Source organism: Rhinolophus hipposideros, assembly GCF_964194185.1.
Source record: "Rhinolophus hipposideros genome assembly, chromosome: 4".
Taxonomy (NCBI): domain Eukaryota; kingdom Metazoa; phylum Chordata; class Mammalia; order Chiroptera; family Rhinolophidae; genus Rhinolophus; species Rhinolophus hipposideros.
This window is the reverse complement of record NC_138050.1, coordinates 49,579,769-49,598,030: the sequence shown is the minus strand read 5'-3', so window position 1 is coordinate 49,598,030 and position 18,262 is coordinate 49,579,769. Positions and strand designations below refer to the sequence as shown.

Below are 18,262 nucleotides of genomic sequence, written 5' to 3'. Positions count from 1 at the left end.
GGCACGGATCGGTCAATCTCCTATTCTGACTTCTTTCTGAACGTGGGCGGATGATGATGCGTTGCCCTATCATTGGTTTAGTCCGGACGCCCAGGCTGGAGCTGGGTACGGTGGAGAGGAGTTGTAACGTCTAGACCCTTCATAAAGCTCCCGGACAGTGCAAAGCGCTGGTTTCCAAAGAGTAGTCCTCAGACCAGATGCTGATGCTTCGTATCTCCAGGGAAATTGCTAGCCGTGCATCTTCTCGGCTCCATCCCAGACTTGTGGGGGAGGTAGGGTCCAGCAGTCTGTGCCTTAAGCAGGCCTCTGGGCGATGCTGATGCCCTGCAGGTTGAGAACCAGTGGTAGAAGGGGAACTCGGGGGTTTAGCCCAGAGCAGGAAAGCTGAGCTTAACTCATTCGAGGGCCCCAGAGGAGGAGCACTGTCTGGAAAAAGGGAAAGAAGCTGGAAGGATCAACACATCACACAGGTGTTTGAACCTGGTGGAAAATGAGGGGGCAGAGGTTGAGACATTGAAAATCCAGCATAGGATTCTAGAACTCTGTTTAAATCAGAAGTGTTTTCTACTTCTACACTGACACATTTTCTAAATTTAGAATCAAGAAAATAACACGACATGCATTAAAAAACCCGAGTTTCTCCTGGTAATCCAAACAATGAAAGTTAAAAATAACTAGAAGCACAGCAGCCCGATGGCTCAGTTGGTTAGAGTGGGAGCTCTGAGCAACAGGGTTGCCAGTTCGATTCCCACCTGGGCCAGTGAGCTGCGCCCTCCAGAACTAGACTGAAGGACAACTACTTGGAGCTGATGGGCCCTGGAGAAACACACTGTCCCCCAATATTCCCTAATAAAATTTATTTAAAAACCCCAAAACTATAAGCTACTTCCCTATCAAATTGGCAAATAGCATAAAGAATGGTAATGCCTTCTGTTGATGTACGGAATCTGAACGATTTCCCACATGCATACATGAGTGTAAATTTATATAACCTGTACCAACTCCTCCAGTGTAAAAAAAGCCTTAACAAATCCCCTTTCTAGGAATTTACCATGTGGAAATAACTGAATGCGTGTGCAAGATGTATGTACAAGAGATCTTAGGGAAGTATTGTTGATAAAGGTTTTTTATAGGAGGGGAAAAAACCTTAAATGTTTAACAGTAGGGCTTTCCGAAATTATATCCATGCAACCATTAAAAATGATCTGTATAATGGGTACAGAGTTTCAGTTTGAGAAGATGAAAAAGTTCAGGAAATAGTTGGTGGTGATGGTTGCATAACAACGGAAATGTACATAATGCCACTTAAAATAGCTAAAATGGTTAAGTGTTATGCTATGTATATTTCACCTCAATAAGAGATGCTGGTTGAGACCCACTGACTTGATATAATTGCCCACAAGAGGGTTACAACCCAGTTTGGAAAACGTTAATTTTTGTAACATAACCACCAGAGGGAAATGTTCTGGACTCTCTTGTTAATTTATAAGTTAATATTTAGGATATAATAAACAATAAAATTTGAGTTTAAGCCTCACAAAAGGATGTAAGTAATCAAATTTGTCCTTTTTGAACCCTTGACTCCATCAGGCAACAAATCCCTCCTGCTTCTGTGTTCCCAAATAGTATTTCTTCAAATAGCCAATAAACATTTTCAAGGTACGGAGGTGAGTAGCATACTATTGGTCTCAAAACAGGTCTCTGAGGGTAGAGACGATGATGCTGTCTTACTCTTTTCTAACTTCAGCTTTTACGTAGGTAGTATCTATTTACCATATTTAACTTTTAAAAATTTTAGTAATTCATTCCTAAAGCAATAAACTCATTACATGTTAATAAATCTGCTGAGTTACATTTTCCAAATTAAGAAAAAAGGAAAAATGGCATTGTTTCACATTTTTGCAAATCTCTTTAGTCTGACTTAATAGAAGTTATCTAGATTCTCATACTTCTACATTCAATCTGTTGCAATATGGTGTTTCAGTGGAAATAGATTTAGAAAAACCTAGACTCATATACATGGATATATAGTTGGAAAGGAGGTATTTTAATAGCCTTTTTAGAAGTTGTGGATATTCTTTGATACTACATTCAAATTTGACAATTGGTAGTTTCTCAAAGGTTAGTTGTAGTGTGGAATCTGCAAACTTATCAATGTACTTTTTTGTACTGTTACACCTTGTAATTTGGATTGTTTCTAACCATGCATATTAAAATCAGATAGGTCATTTGGAAAATACTGATTTGTTGAGTTATGCAGCTCTCCCAATGGTTGACATGTTTAATTATACAATATAAAAAATGACATTTATTAATATCATCACTTTGATTTCATTAGAGAGGTTTCTAGTCATTAGGAACCTGTCAGGCTTACCATGGTAGATTAAAATTTTCACTTGAAAGCTCAAATTTTATCATTGGCAAAACGTTCAGTTGTTTTTCTTGAAGTGACAAACTTCATTCATTATTGAGAAAATGCATGCCAGCCATCCAAGTATGAATAACTAGTTTATTAGTTGTTTGTTCGAGTAAATGGCACTTGATGAAAAGCAGCCTGTTCAGCCCACAACTTACACATTACACAAATGCTTTTCTTCAAGACAACCACAAAGATATGCTTTATACATACTTCCATTCAGTCACACAAAATATTGAAAAGACAGATCGAGTATTGTGAATATGATTACTAATTCATCAAAGACATTCTTCAGTGAATGCGTGTCAGTGAAGAATACGACTACAACATAACACTGCCTTGGTTAGTGCTAAGGCACCAGCAGTTCTTCCCTCCATTGCTTTTGCACCAACTATACAAATAGCAACACAGTGATACTGCTATTAGGCAAATAATTTTGAACTAGAAGACCCCTTCAAAGACCACATTTTAACTGTAGGTCCAATGAAAGAAGGGCACTGCTAGGTCTATGTATCCAGTTGTCCACAAGGAGATGGCCCTCATCAGGAGTATCAGAGTCTGAAATCATTATACATTTAAACCATGGAGCCTCCTCACCTGATTCCATGCTCACTAAGCAACCTTTTGATAAATGAATTGCCGCCTTGTTAAACTTCAGGCAAAAAATGCCAAGTGGCTAGGCGGATGTTTACTGTTTGGTCTGCTTAGGTTACATTTCTCAAGCTAAATTAGTAAACTGCCATTAGGCTTTTTATTAAACAGTCTCTGTGAGCTTTGTTGAGATTCAGCAGCCCTGAATCCAATCAAGTTTGGCACAGTGATGAAACAGTTTCTGAGAATAAATGCTATCTTATGAAAATTTCTCCATATTTTTTTTGTTCTTTACAATACTTACGAAATAGTCTACATAGGGATGATACTTTATGGCAATTTCAAATATAAAATCAGAGATTTTTGGAATCTAAAAACAAAAAACCTAACATGGAAAATGTTAAAAATAATACATAGCCCCTATTTTCTCCAGGAAATTTGAATTATTGTTATTTTCTGAATTCTTGAGAAGAGATGACTATTCTACTCTATATAATTTCTTTAGTTGTAGTTTGGTGCTTTGAACATTGAACAAAAATTCTTTATTGATAAAGTGAAATTTAATTATGTGTAGATAGAAAAGTAGATTAACACTTCAACTCCTTCCTGTCTTCCTGAAATGCAGAGGATGGAAAGCTATAAACTACATTTCCCAGATTCCTTGGCAGTTAAAGAGTTTTAGATGTCATTTAGGTTCTTTCCAATGAGATGCACTAAAGTGAGCCTTTAATTTGGAGCTGCATTACATGAGAAGGGAAGCAGACGAGCTCCCATGAAATGTGGCAGAGGTAGACAGTCGTGGAGCTGGTAGCCTCATTCAGCAGTTTCCTGATCCCAGCACAGGCAACAACAAAGTGATGGTCCAGTTCTGTAGTAGTGTGGCTCTGAGATGTATTAGGCTGGTGCAAAAGTAACTGCGGTTTTTGCAATTATTTTTAACCTTTTAAACCGCAATTACTTTTGACTAACATAATATTTCTGAAAGGTTAGGCAATTATTCTGTGAGCTATCTACATACCTTAAACTACCTCTAGTAGATTTTGTTACATATAGTTAAGAACTGACCGATTCAAATTTTAGTGACCTTTTCTTTAACATATTCATGTTTCTGGTTTCTATAGTTTTATAGAAATATTTTCTTCCTCAATGACTTAAGCCAAGAAAAATGTCCCTGTACATAGTTAAATGATATTAAAAAAAAAACTACTATGGCATTGTTTTAGGATACATCTGTAATTTTATTACAAAACCATTCTTTTGGCATTAGTTGGTTACAGTGATAGCAAGATACTGTGAGTGTGGCATAGCAGCTCTAATGTAACAATTGCATTCCCTGCTTCCTGAACCGAAACTTAAGTTACCTCATATCCATTACGTACAAGTTACCTGCAATCATTAATGCTGCAAGTCCTGATGCAGATACCATTTAGGGAGGAGTTGATGCTAAGGGGTTAAAGTAAATTTTGATAAGACTACAAAACTTCTTTTATGGGATTTTCTGTTTCTTCTTCCTCCCCCCGAATTACTTTGCTTTAAAACAGTAGAACTAGTCTGAATAGCAGCAGCACCCAAGGAGCATTGTACTTAATTCTAGTTAAAAAGCAATACCTGTGCAATGTACGTTTTACACCACAGGCAAAGGGAATCATTGCTCTAGTTTTAAACTCTTGCATTAGAGTCTCTTAAAAAAATAAAAGCACTCCATCAAGTTATTCTAGATGGTGTTATTGCTGTACATTGGTTGGTGGGTCACTTTCTGTGCTGTGTTTGCTTTGAAGGGATCTTCCGATATATCTCCAATATTCCTTTCTTATAGTGTCCTTTTCTTTAGCTAGGATTTCACATAACTAAAAATGAAAAACAAAAATTCATTGAAGAAAATCTGTAATTCACCTCTAGGGCAAATGCTTTTGAGCTAATAGTTTAACTCAGATCATGTTCAAAGATACACTGCTAGAGTCATAGATTATGTTTACTAGCCATGGGTATTGCCCTAAACTGCAGAAATCCGTCCTGCATTGAATTCTGAGTCATCGGAGTTGAAAAGGGGCGTGGTCAGTGGCACCGAGCACGCCCAATTCTGAGCTATCTGAAAGAAAAGCACTGAGTCTCACCCACCGGCTTACCTCTAATGCCTTATTAAGAATGTCTTCCTTGTTGTCACACTGGTTTTCTAGCATATCTTCATAGATATCCACAAGAAAGGCAATTAGGTAAGGAGAACTGTGACTTGGTTGTAAATCAAGTAATTGGTTTAACAGATTGGGATATTTGGAAAGACCACGATCCTGCAAAATCCTAAAAAGAAAATTATTCTCAGCTTTCAGAAGGAAGAATAAAAATAGTAGAAAGAGCAAGAGGAAACAGCCCCTGTGACATAGCAAGAAAAGGAGACTTATTTTGAATGAATGAGGATGAAATGAAATGAAAATTTTCAATTACATGTGTGCTTTACCATGGGCAATTAAGTGCTGAGTAAAATTAGTTTAAAATCATAATGAAATTTAAAAGTTATCCTTTTGAACTCAAACTTCAACACAAAATTAGAGCAAAAAATTAACTATTTTCTTAACATTAAAAAGTGAAGGAAAAATACAGGAGAGATGTTTCTTTCTTCTTGAGATGATTCCTTGTCCCTTTAGCTCTTTACATATTATAGGCCCCTACCCTGGACACGTTTCCCAATGTGATTGGGCTCTGTGCTTTGTGCTCTTTGGGCCTGGATTCCCTGGAGACCTCTAAATCCATCAAGGAGCCTGGTTATGTCAGTGGCCAGACAAATGAAATATCGTCAGTTTAAGGAGTGAGACTTGTAGCAGGAGAGCTCGAGAAGTAAAAACAGAAAGGGTGGCTGTGCATCTATCTGTGCCGCCTGCTTGTAAACAGTCTGCCTTGTAAACAGTCTGCCTTGCCTTTACTGTGTTCCTGAACTGAAGAAAAATTGAGTGTGTACACTCCGTTCTCTGACATAAAGACTACAGGATTCATAAACACAATCATAACTGTTGTTTATTCACTACATAATCTAAAAATTGTGCTGGTATATGCTGGGAAGGTGAAGAAAAGGGTACAGGACACTCTTCCTGGGTATTACCTTACACTTCTTACACAGAAGTGAATACTATTACACTTCAGCTCTCAGAGAAAAAAGGAAAATTCTTCCAAAAGGGAATCCTTTTGGAATCTGCTTATGGAACCTATTCCATAATGCATCACATTAACAGATTGTTTTTTACATAAAACAAGCAAAAACAACCTCTTACCCTTTCAAATAGTTCCATGCACTTTCATTATGTGGTACTAGTTTGATCATTTCCAGAGTGTACCTGTAATAAAAAAACATGTATTTTATACACAAATAAGTATGTGTATAATTTTAAGAGCAAAGCAATAATTAGAAACAGTTTTAATGAGATTGTGGCACAGCTTGGATATGTGCCTTCACTTATCTCTCTTAGTGGTACTTTGGTACTTCTCTAGGTCATATCTAAATTAGAGAGTCCCTCTTGTCTGTAATTGTCAATTCTTAGTTACATAATTCCTCCCTACTGTATATTTGTATCCAATTCTGGGGAAGGACATTTAATTAATATGAAGAAAGCTCAATACACAATAGAAAAATAAATTAATGTGGGAGATTTTAATTTAGACTTTCCCTCTAAACGAAATGTCATCTAAAATAAAGAGATTTTCCTTTTATTGGTAAAACAATCTTGGGTGAAAAGTCTAAGATTTACTTATGTTCGACAAACCCTTGAATAAAAATGAAAAAGATCTATATAATCTTAGGAGCTGCAATTAAAATTAAATAGCATGGAAATTACATAGACAAAGAATAAAAATAAAAAACCAACACAAATGTATGTGTATTACTTATGTTCCAAAACAAGAGTATTAGTAAACTAGGATGTGATTCCTAGTCAAAATGAACACTCCCTGCCTTTCTCTTCTCCTGAATCATATTTAATTCAGATCCAATTACAACAAACTCCAAGAAAGTTACAGAACGTTGCTTCACTATATACTTGCTCAAATGAATAAGTCACTGACTAAAGTTTAGTAATCTTGCTTTTGTTGCAGTGTTGATACAACAGTTTTTTTCACAAAGGGTAATACTCATTCAATATTATCAAAAGGTTTTTTCCACTACTTTTACATGACCTAATGTTTTAGTTATTTGTTAAACCATGTCCCTACAGATGTTAACTGGTTCTTATAGAAGATTTTTAATTTCATTTTGGCAATACCAAAAAAGTGCTTTTACATACATGCACTAAAGCATTATCTGTTTTAATGACTAAAACACGGACTGTGATGTCAGAGTGCCTTGCATCAATCCTACCCCCTTCAGTTATTATCCATGTGCTCTTAGGCACATTACAGAACTACCTTGAATCATAAGTTCTTCATCAGGTACATCAGAGTGTTGTTATGAGAATTAAATAAGAATTCCTGCCATACAGTAAATGCTTGATAAATGGTAACTATTATTAATAGTACTAGTAGATTAGTAGTACTCAAATGAAAATATGGCCATGATACATTAAGTGGATACATACTGTGTTTCCTGAAAATAAGACCTAGTCGGACAATCAGCTTTAGTGCGTCTTTTGGAGCAAAAATTAATATAAGACCCAGTATTATATTACATTACATTATATTATATAAGGCCCGGTCTTATATTATAGTAAAATAAGACTGGGTCTTGTACTAATTTTTGCTCCAAAAGACGGACTAGAGCTGATTGTCCGGCTATTTTCAGGGAAACATGGTACATAGATGCTCCTTGACTTACGATGAGGTTATGTCCCAATAACCCTATCATAAGATGAAAATACCTTTAAGTTGAAAATGCATTTAATACACCTAACCTATAGAACGTACCTCAGCCAAGCCAGTTTCTACTGAATGTGTATTGCTTTCACAACATCTAAAATCAAAAAATCTTAAGCTGAACCATCAAGTCAGGGACCATCTTGACAGGGCATAAAGGTCAGGAATGCTACCAAACATCCTACAATGTACAAGACAGCCCCTACAACAAACCATATATGGCTAAAAACCATACACTAAAGTAACATAGCACCTGGGGTTTATCATCTAAAGAGCAACAGAATTTAATGAGATAGTTTTAAAATAAATAAACAAACAAACAAACAAATGGGGAAAGAAAAAGAAAGGTTTCTAGACACAATGAAATCTAATTTCTTCTCAATCTGTAGTAGCAATACTATTTCAAGAAAGTTAAGACACTACAAAGTAGAGGTATACTATATTACTTGTAAATTTATCATTATAGATTTCATCTAAATTCTGTCCTATTAGTTCCATGAGGGTAGGACTTGACCTTTGCTGTATCTCCAATGCCTGAGATATGGTAGGCACCCAAATATTCTTTTAATGAGTGAACAAGTGAAGGGGATTACTAACTGGACTTCTCTCTCCAATATAGCACAATCATTGTAGCCAGTGGTATTAGAAATTACGAAGTATCTTTGGTTCCAGACAGAGTTATTTCTCACGTCCTCTTTAAGAAGTTGGTCTACATACTGCAGCTCATTATCCCAAAGTTTAAATTCCTAAAAGAAAATAAATAATAAAGTATCCAATTATAAATGTCTCATTATTTATAAACAATAAAAACAAATAAATAAAATTTCAGCAAAGCTAAGAAAGCTGAACTGAAGATGTGGGACTCAGCTCAAATTAAGAAAAAAGTGATAGTTGTAGGTCAAGAAAATGGAGAGGGAAAGAAAGTATTCAAAGACAAGGGAATGGTCACGAGGAAGGGAAAAAGGAAGAGAGAGCAGCCAAAGTGGCCTGTAACTCAATACCATCTTCTTGAGAATAATTTAGATGCCAAGAGGCATGTTTACACTATTTGACAAAAGAATTATTCTGAAGAACTAAATCAAAAGCAAAAAATAGTATATCTAACTAAATGCTTATTCACTGTTTATGGTAAAAATTTAGAAGGAAAAAAAAACATACCTCAGTAATAAGAAAATTATTAACTACTGTACATTAATTTGATGATTTGATATTAATATATAAATGACACTAATATATTCAAAATGTACATATATGATAAAATTACATTAAAATACACACAATTAGATTTAGACAAATTGTTTACACTATAAAGCTGTTTTAATTAAAAAATTATGGGGAGAAGCAATAAAGACAATTTGAAAAAAGAGGAGAATGTTCAAAACTTGTAAATGTTGTAAAAGTTGGGGACATTAACTATGAAAAAGCTCCTGGAGTTATATTTCTTATTTGATAATACCAAAGAAGAATTTCATAAAAAATAAAAATACTGACTACCTGTAGAAAATGTATCCCTTTAATCAAATTTTAAAAAGTTTAAAATTTTAAATAAAAAAAATTTTGGTGAAACACTTTTGGTATAATGAACAGTACAAAAAGTAGATATCACTGGAAAAAATTCACAGGAAACACTAGAATTGTTGGCTAAAGTAAATAAAATGCCCACAGTAGGAGTTGTAACTTTCTCTTCTATTCAGGATTTAGTATAGAATTTTAACAAGTGGGTAGAAATAAAATATATAATAGTTACTGTAAAATCATATTCCAAAGTTTATGTATGCAAAAACCTTAGTGTGTACTATGCCCGTGTTAATAACACAGCTGTTATTAAAAAATTACAACTACTTTTTCTATTCAATTTGCTAATGTGATGCAAATCTGATCTAAAAAAACATTAAGAAGTTACTATTCTTCTTCAATAAGAAGCTATTCACCAATATATCTCAAGAGATTATAAACGTTAACCAACATGAAGGATGTCAGGTTTTAATTAAGTATCTTAATAATTACTAATAATTATATATGTATTGTTATGATCCACTGTGTTTCCCCGAAAATAAGACAATCAACTCTAATGCGTCTTTTGGAGCAAAAATTAATATAAGACTTTTGCTCCAAAAGACGCATTACAGCTGATTGTCCAGATAGGTCTTATTTTCGGGAAAACAAGGTATACGTATGTTTCAGTTCAGAAGTATCCTTACAATTTAATAGTAATTGTATTTGAGTTAAAAATAAAAATCTGAAAAGCACTGTAATAAGGCAATACCTGAATAACCCACTGTCGATGTTGCCAGGCATGATAATTCTTTGCATCCTGATTAAGAATATCAGCAACAAACTCAAGCTCCTGAGATGGATCTTTTAGCCATTCCACTAATACTCGCCTATGATGCCTAAAGCCAGGAGAAAAAGGGAGAAAAGTTTGCTAATTTACTCAAGAACTATATCAGCTGCATGTGCTATGCTAGGTGACGTGTATTAAGCTTAAGAAACAAATTCATCTCTAATTCTCAAGACTCTATTGGAGCGAAAAGGTAATTAACACAAAGGAAACACTATGAGAAAAAATTTCAGTGTTAACTATGGGTCAGGTACCACTTTAAGCACTAACCACAAAATTATCTCCTTTAATCCTTCTAACAACGCTATCAGGTAACATTAGCTCCAATCCAAAGCAGTAAAATTATTAAGAAACAAATAATTCCCTGTATTTACATCATGCACTGATAGGTGCTATTGGCATAGGGACATGTTTCCTTCCTGTTTTCATCTTACCAAACTTGGTAGTTTTTGGGCTGTTCTTCTATTATTGCAGTGATGTAGTTCATTTCCTCATGTAGATCCTTTTGAAGTGACTTTAAGAGAACTCTTCGAAAATGCCTACAATAAATGTCAAGCATTCAAAGTCTCATTACTCCACATAAATTGCCTAGCTCCAGTATCAAATAAAGCTACAACATAATTAGATTTTTTTTTGTAGTTGTCCACACTCACACAACTATCTGGTGATTGCAAGAATGAAGCATTTAAAAAGAAATTGTTTTAAATTCCCATTTGGCAACCATAAGTTTGTTCTCTATACGTATGGGTCTGTTTCTGTTTTATTTTGTTTATTCATTTATTTTGCTTTTTTAGATTCCACATATAAGTAAGATCATACGGTATCTGTCTTTTTCTGCCTGACTTATTTCACTTAGCATAATATCCTCTAGGTACAAATGAAAAAATTTCACTTTTTTTTATTGCTGAATACTATTCCACTGTATACAACACATCTTCTTTATCCATTCACCTATTGATGGACACCTAGGTTGTGTCCATATCTTGGCCATTACTAGTAATGCTGCAATGAACATAGGAATGCATGTACCTTCAAATTAGTGTTTTTTTCTTCGAATAAATACCCAGAAGTGGAATTGCTGGATTGTATGACAGCTCTATTTATAAGTTTCTGAGGAATCTCCATACTGTTTTCCTTAAGAATCAAGCATTTAGAAGTAAAAATAGTGAAAGGCAACAAATGTGAGATAGAAGACAAGACAACCAAATAACGATTATTTCCAGGTAATACTCGGTGTTCTATTACATGAGAATCAAAGGAATCTCTTTCCCTGTATGGCATAGCTTGTTCATTTAGATAATTGTTTATATAATAAATTAATTCCATTACAAACATTATCACATATTTCACTTTTAAAACCACCACAAAGGGGTGGCGGAAAATAAAAAAACAAAATTTTACTTATCAATAAAACAAATGTAGTGGAGAATGAACTCTGTATCTTCCATAGAAGGAATAATGTCTAAAATGAAAAAAAAGTTACACTCTAATTCAAGAGAAAAACAGCCAAGAGATACTGCCTCTGGGGAGTGGGACTCTGGGAGAAGGAATGGGGCAGAGACTCACTGAGTCTCTGACTTCTAAACTCGTATGTGAATTATTATTCTGATAAAAAGTAAAGTCCATTTAAAAAAAAGAAAAGCCTGGGGGTGGCCGGTTAGCTCCGTTGGTTAGAGCGCGGTGCTCTTAACAAGGTTGCCGGTTTGATCCCCACATGGGCCACTGTGAGCTGCATCCTCTACAACTAGATTGAAACTACTTGACTTGGAGCTGATGGGTACTGGAAAAACACACTTAAAATAAATAAAAGTGTGAAGAAAAAAAAAAAGAAAAAGAAAAGCCATCCGAACTAAACCATGAGACATTTAAACAGGATATTAACAATGTGTATTACTTACCACACTGTGTAATTGGCTGCATTTAATTCAATAGCATCTCTGGTTAGTTTAAAAGCTCGTTCGCTTCTTTCATCATGCTGCAGAACAGCCCGGAAATAATCATAAACATCTCTAACTGGAAACAGAGCACAAAAGTGCATTAGGACTGTCTTTCCTGTTTAAAACTAGCATTATAATATAAAATGTTGAATCTTCGAGGAAAGACATTTTATTGCATTATTTAGAATACGCAAAACAGTCACATGACTGTCAATGCCACCCTGATGACGCTTTAGTGTCAGAGCTACAAAGTTTCTAAACCTTGTGTCTTTTTTCACTCAGCATTGTTTGTGAAATCTGTCCCTGTTAACAGATCTAGAGCCTCTTAATGGTTATATAGTAGTCAACTGTATGACAGCGATACCTTTTATTTACCCATTCTCCAAAACAGGAACGTAGAGGAGGAAACGGGTACAGAGAGGTTAAATATTAAATAACTTGTCCAAGGTTACAGAGCCAGTAAAATTGAAGTTAGGATTTGAACCAGGTGGTTTGGCTCTGAAGTCTGTGCCCTTAACCACCTCGTACATGTCTTCTGATGCCATATGCCAGTGAACCCAGAATGTATCATAGAAGCAGCACTTCAAGGTTGTGAGATATCGGTATTTTCCAGTTTTACATTCTGCTTTCCAAAATGACTCAACATATGAAAACTACCATCTGAATTGTATGTTTCTGTTCGTATGTCCTAATACCTGATATCACAGTTTTAATCTTTGCCATTAATTCATGGGTAGAAAACGGCATTCCCATTTTATGCTGCATTTTTCTCATTCGTAAGATTTCCCCCCCCTATTTAATGGCTAATGGAATTTTCTCTTCTATGAACTGCCAGTTCATATCCTTGGTCCATTTTTTGGTTAGTTTCCTTAACCTTTTGTAGGAATTCCTCCTAAAGTTCTATAACAATCCTCTGTTTTGGATGGTTATTAGGTTGATGCAAAAGTAATTGCGGTTTGAAAGGTTAAAAATAATTGCAAAAACTTCAATTACTTTTGCACCAACCTAATATTATCTTTTCCCATACTCCCACTTGCCTTTTAATGTGTTCCTGGTGTCTTCTGTTGTGCAAATTTTAAATTTTGATATACCTATCAATTTTTGATCAGTTGATGATATTTCTCTATCTTTTCCTTTGTGGTTTCTAATCATGATATATAGAGGGTGCCAAAAAAATGTATACACATTTTAAGAAAGGCAAAAACTTCCCATTTTCCTGTTTTAAGAATGTGTTGCATGCTTGTTCTGCTAACTCCTGTCTCACATGTATTGTCTGGTGGACTTCTACAGCGAGTGTGTAAACTGTTCCCACACCACAGCAGAAGCAGCAGGACTGGTAGCTGTGTGAGGCCTCCCGGCTCTTCCCTTGTGCGCATCACACCATGTGTCTCAAACTTATCACGAATGCATGCAATCATTAGGCATGTTGGAGGTTCTGTTGCATACTCACGCCTCCATTTTCTTTGTACTTCCACAATATTCTCAAATTGAGCTCCACTCCTTGAACAACCGTGCTTCTGCCATTTTCTTTGATTGTCCTGCCTGTTGCACGGTGATGCTAGCATTTATTTGATTAACGCCATCTTTTGAGTAAACATCATACTACACATTGCTACCATAATTCAACTCAATCTCGAAAAGTAATACATAGATGACATCTCTTAAAATGCGTATACATTTTTTTGGTACCCCCAGTATATTTAAGAATTTAAAATGTTGATTTTTTTATTTTTACCCTGCAAACAAAGCTCTTATTAAATTATTTTTAACACCAAGAGAAAAATATGATTGTTTCAGTTTCTCCAACATCTTTGTTATAGGTACCTTATGAATCTGAAAAACTTGTGGTTTTCGTGTCTCTGATCACTAATGATATTAACGTCTCTTCACAGGTATTTTTATTTCTTCTAGTGAATTACATCTTCACATATCACATCTCTCTCAGTGTGGAAGTTTTGCATTTTTATACAATTATATCTTCTGATCTTTTCCTTAATCAATTATGAATTTTCTATCTTGCTTACTATTACTTTTCTTCACCCAAAGAATGAAAGATGATTTTCTAATGTTTGCTCCTAGTATATTGATAGTTTTAAAACTTTATGCATCTGTAATTTATTTTCATGTAAGATATGAAATAGGGATATAATTTTGCTTCTATCCAAATGCATAGCCAACTATTATTACAAAACCATTGATTAATCCATCTTTTTTATATAGGCGTGAGATGTCTTTTTTATCAAATATTAAGTTCCCATTTATATTGATGATGTATTTTTAAATTCCTTATCAATTTATTCATTTCTACTGCAGTTCCACATGTTATTTTTAGTAGTACATTCATATTTGGTAAGGCAAACCCTTATACCATTATCCTTCCTTTTCAAACATTTCTTGGCATTACCTCATAAACAGAAAAAACAATAAATGCCTTTTATAACAAAGCCTTCACTGAAAGAAATACTATGCACACACACACACACACACACACAAACTACAAAACCAGCATTCCATTTTATTCATTTCTTTCCTAGAAGAACAACTAACAATTAACATTTGCATGACCTTCAATTTACAAAGCATGTTCACATTCATTGTGAAAGAATGATACTTTTGTCAAAGAAAAAGTATCATTTTAATATCAGTAAATGTATTCCAACTGGCCTAACACTTCATTGCCAAAACATATTTCAAAATGCTCATGTTTCAGCAACCAAAGTTTATTCTAAATAAAACAGTAACTCATTTATATTGTATCTTATATGCAGATTAAATAGTAAATGAAAAGCACAATCTCATAATAGCTATTATGTATTGTAATGTAACATTCGTTACTTATATTTAGAATATGTTCACTCTGTGCAAAATAAAACTTTTATTCATGAAATAAATTACAAAAAAACACAATGATAGCTTATCATAAGTCATTTAAATCTTTATTGGACAAAAATCTGTCATCTACCTAACAGGTGTGAATTTCAACTCTGCTACTAAGTTTGCCTTATAGATCTTTTCCTAATAAAAATAAACTTACATTTTTCACTATAAATGATCTGGACAACTGGATTGGGGCCATCGTTCTGCGGCACTGGATCTATATCAGCCCATTCTGTTCTGTCCCTGAAATGTATATATATTTTCAGTAATTATATTCAAACACATAAGAAAAAAGAACTCTGGTGTTTTCAAAAATGGCAACAATTACATTAATACTTATGAACAGTACTCATACTTACAAATACTTGTGAATATTAGTTTATAAATATCTTAATGTAACCATGGTTGGATTCTTCATGACCAAGTTTTGCCACTTTGCTTTACATATTAAACTTCAAAATAAAAATAATATGAATCATCTTCTAATTAAAATAAGTTAATAAATTAATAGCTTTCAAATTTAAAGTTTTTATTTAAATGGAAAAACACATTTTTGTAGGAAGTACACGGCAGTTTTAAATTAGAAATCAATCTAATTCATTGTGCTAACAAGACTCTTTGGAGTCAGTCAGCGTTTTTTTTAAAAATCTGAATAACAATTTACTAGGAATTAACATTTCAAAATCAAAGTAAACACTATTACTTAACTGTATACTGAGAGGTGGTCTAAGTGGTCATTAGAAAGCAGGCTTTTTGGAATCTGACAACTGTTTGAATTGGAATATTGGCTCTACCACCTACTAGTTATGTGACCTTGAAAAAGGCTCTACCACTTATTAGCTGTGTGACCTTGAAAAGTTACTTAAATTCTCTGGGCCTCAGTTTCTTCATTTATAAAATGGATGTGATAATATTACCAATGAACCTTAGAAGGCTGTTTGGAGGATTAAGTGAGATAACATAACATGTGAAGCACTCAAAATGTGCATAACACTAAGCATACAGTATACAGTAAATATACTACATACAGTATATGTTCTCTAACATATACATATTAGCATTTAGTCTACAGTAAACATACTATATATTATTACTGCGCTTAAAATATGTGCTATATATTATAAATATAGCATATAATAAATGCATATACCTTGTTTCCCAGAAAATAAGACCTAGCCGGACAATCAGCTCTAATGCGTCTTTTGGAGCAAAAATTAAAGTAAAACCCGGTCTTATTTTCCTATACTATAGTAAGTACAATAAGATCCGGTTTTATATATTACATACTGTATTATATTATATATTATATTATATTATATTATAGACCGGGTCTTGTATTGATTTTTGCTCCAAAAGACACATTAGAGCTGATTGTCCAGCTAGGTCTTATTTTTGGGGAAACACAGTAGTAAGCATCCAATGACTACTCTCATTATCAAGGCTAAAATAACATTACAGTGGCAACAATGCTTGCCTACAGACATTTATTCCTGTGTGAAATGCCCAGTGTGATCAAATTTGTTTTAACACTCATTTATATTCTTTTCCTTTCACCCATTTTTCAGTTCTCTATACTGATCAGCTATTGACAGCAAAGATTCTGTGGCTCCAGACCATCTCAGCACTGTGTCCAGTGTATAACAAGAAATACAGGAAAAACAATTACCTGAGGTGTGGGACCTAGAGCCTGGGGGAGTGGCATGAGAAAGGTAAGGCGGTCATTTAGTCACCGGGAAAGCAGACACAGTCAAGTGAGTAAGCTGACTATTTCACAATTCAGAGCGATTTGAGGGTTACAGAGCCACCCTGACCAATTTAAATCAGTAAAACATTTAACTCCAGGAACAGAATCTGGAGAGTGATTTTCACTCATTCATAAAAAACAAGGCATACAAGCCATCTAATGGCTTCACGTAGACCTTCACAGATCAAAACTACGATCTGGGAACTTCTCCGTTGCCCCTGCAGGTCCGACTGGAGCTAGGGAACCAGCATTATTCCGAGAGCCGAGCACTGGTAGGGACAGGACGGGGAGCTGGCAAACGCGCGCCGGAAAGGGAGTTACAGCAGCACCCACACTGCCGACTCTTCATCCCTCGTATCACGCAGGAGGTGGTGCAGGGTGACACGGGACGGCTGAAGGCACAAACAACTATCCTGCCATGCTCACAGCCTTACTCAATGCCCGGCGGGCGCCAGGCGCTACGAGGTTGAACGCCAAGTCCTACAGATCTTAGACTGCACGCAGCTCTCTCCATTTCAGAACAAACCGTGGGAGACCCTTCCCCCGTGTTTTTAAAGTGAGCAACTGCGGACCTTATTTAAATCACCACTTCCGGCCAGGTTATCAACATGCGCCCAAACCTTTCAGTATTCGGATTACCGGGCTCTCTCGGAGCATGCACGAGCGCGGGAGATTTCTTCAACTCCCGAATCACGGCGCGCAAACAGCCCCAGAAAGTGCCGTCCGGTGTTCTGTAGTTGGTGCGCTTCCCGGGGTCCCGCCTGCGCCCGGCTCGCGGCGACAGCGCCGGCTCAGGAAGCAGCAACCCCGACAGGAGCGCCGGGGCCGCGGGCCGGCCCTGACCCGCCGGGCGCACCTCCCGCCCGCGCGACCCCGAGGCCGCGGCAACTTCAGCCAGACACGCGGAGGCCCCGGCAGCCGACGCGGAACCGCCGCCCAGGTGGAGACCCCGCCTTCCAGGGAAGGTCCGAGGCCCGGCTGTGGGCGTTACCTGTACAGGACATAGGTAGGCGAGTCCAGGCTCAGGAACCCGTCGTCCATGGGGGATGCCACCGCCTCTCCGGCCTCGGCCGCCATCACTTCTTGCTGCTGCTGCGGCGGCGGCGGCGGCAGGGGGTGCGGCTGGGGCGGCGGCGGCTCGGGCTGACCAGGCTCGCTGCCCTGCGCAGCCTCTCCGACCCCCTCAGTGGCCGCCATCTCGGCTCAGTCCGCCGCGGAGCTGGCGAGGCCCCGCCCCTGCACGTCCCGCCTCTCGCTTTCTTCCCGGCGGGCAGAGGCTCACTTCCGGTTTCCTCGCTTCCTGTCATAGAGATGCAGGCCAGAGAGGCCCGGGGCGGCCACCCCAGCCCCGGGTGTATTTGATGGGCGCTTGTCAGGGAGTGAGGCTTGGCCTCTGTCTCTAGGGGTGCCAGAGTTCCCATTCTCATCCATCTGTAGGCCTTCCCAAAGGCTTATAGTTGGTATTTAGTATGGATGTAAAAGGGGCCACTACTAAACCTAAGCTCAGAGGCGGCCTGCATGGC

General features: G+C 36.6%; 1 protein-coding gene across 1 annotated transcript; it reads right to left on the bottom strand.

Annotated features, from left to right (window-relative positions):
* Positions 1 to 2,490: 2,490 nt before the first annotated feature.
* FNTA (farnesyltransferase, CAAX box, subunit alpha) lies at positions 2,491 to 18,007 on the bottom strand. The gene is made up of 9 exons (XM_081045776.1): positions 17,731 to 18,007; positions 15,153 to 15,238; positions 12,080 to 12,194; positions 10,616 to 10,720; positions 10,107 to 10,233; positions 8,438 to 8,586; positions 6,271 to 6,333; positions 5,134 to 5,305; positions 2,491 to 4,854 (listed from the first exon to the last, which is right to left on the bottom strand). The coding sequence occupies exons 1-9, from the start codon at positions 17,934 to 17,936 to the stop codon at positions 4,732 to 4,734; spliced, it is 1,146 nt and encodes a 381-aa protein (XP_080901902.1). The 5' UTR covers positions 17,937 to 18,007; the 3' UTR covers positions 2,491 to 4,731.
* Positions 18,008 to 18,262: the final 255 nt, after the last annotated feature.

Excerpts from the sequence above, each read along its gene's own strand:
- FNTA (XM_081045776.1), bottom strand. The coding sequence starts at position 17,936 with ATGGCGGCCACTGAGGGGGTCGGAGAGGCTGCGCAGGGCAGCGAGCCT. Across the intron at positions 5,306-6,270 it reads GCATGGAACTATTTGAAAGG|GATTTTGCAGGATCGTGGTC; the intron begins GTAAGAGGTTGT and ends TTTTCTTTTTAG. Across the intron at positions 4,855-5,133 it reads TTCTTAATAAGGCATTAGAG|TTATGTGAAATCCTAGCTAA; the intron begins GTAAGCCGGTGG and ends TTTCATTTTTAG.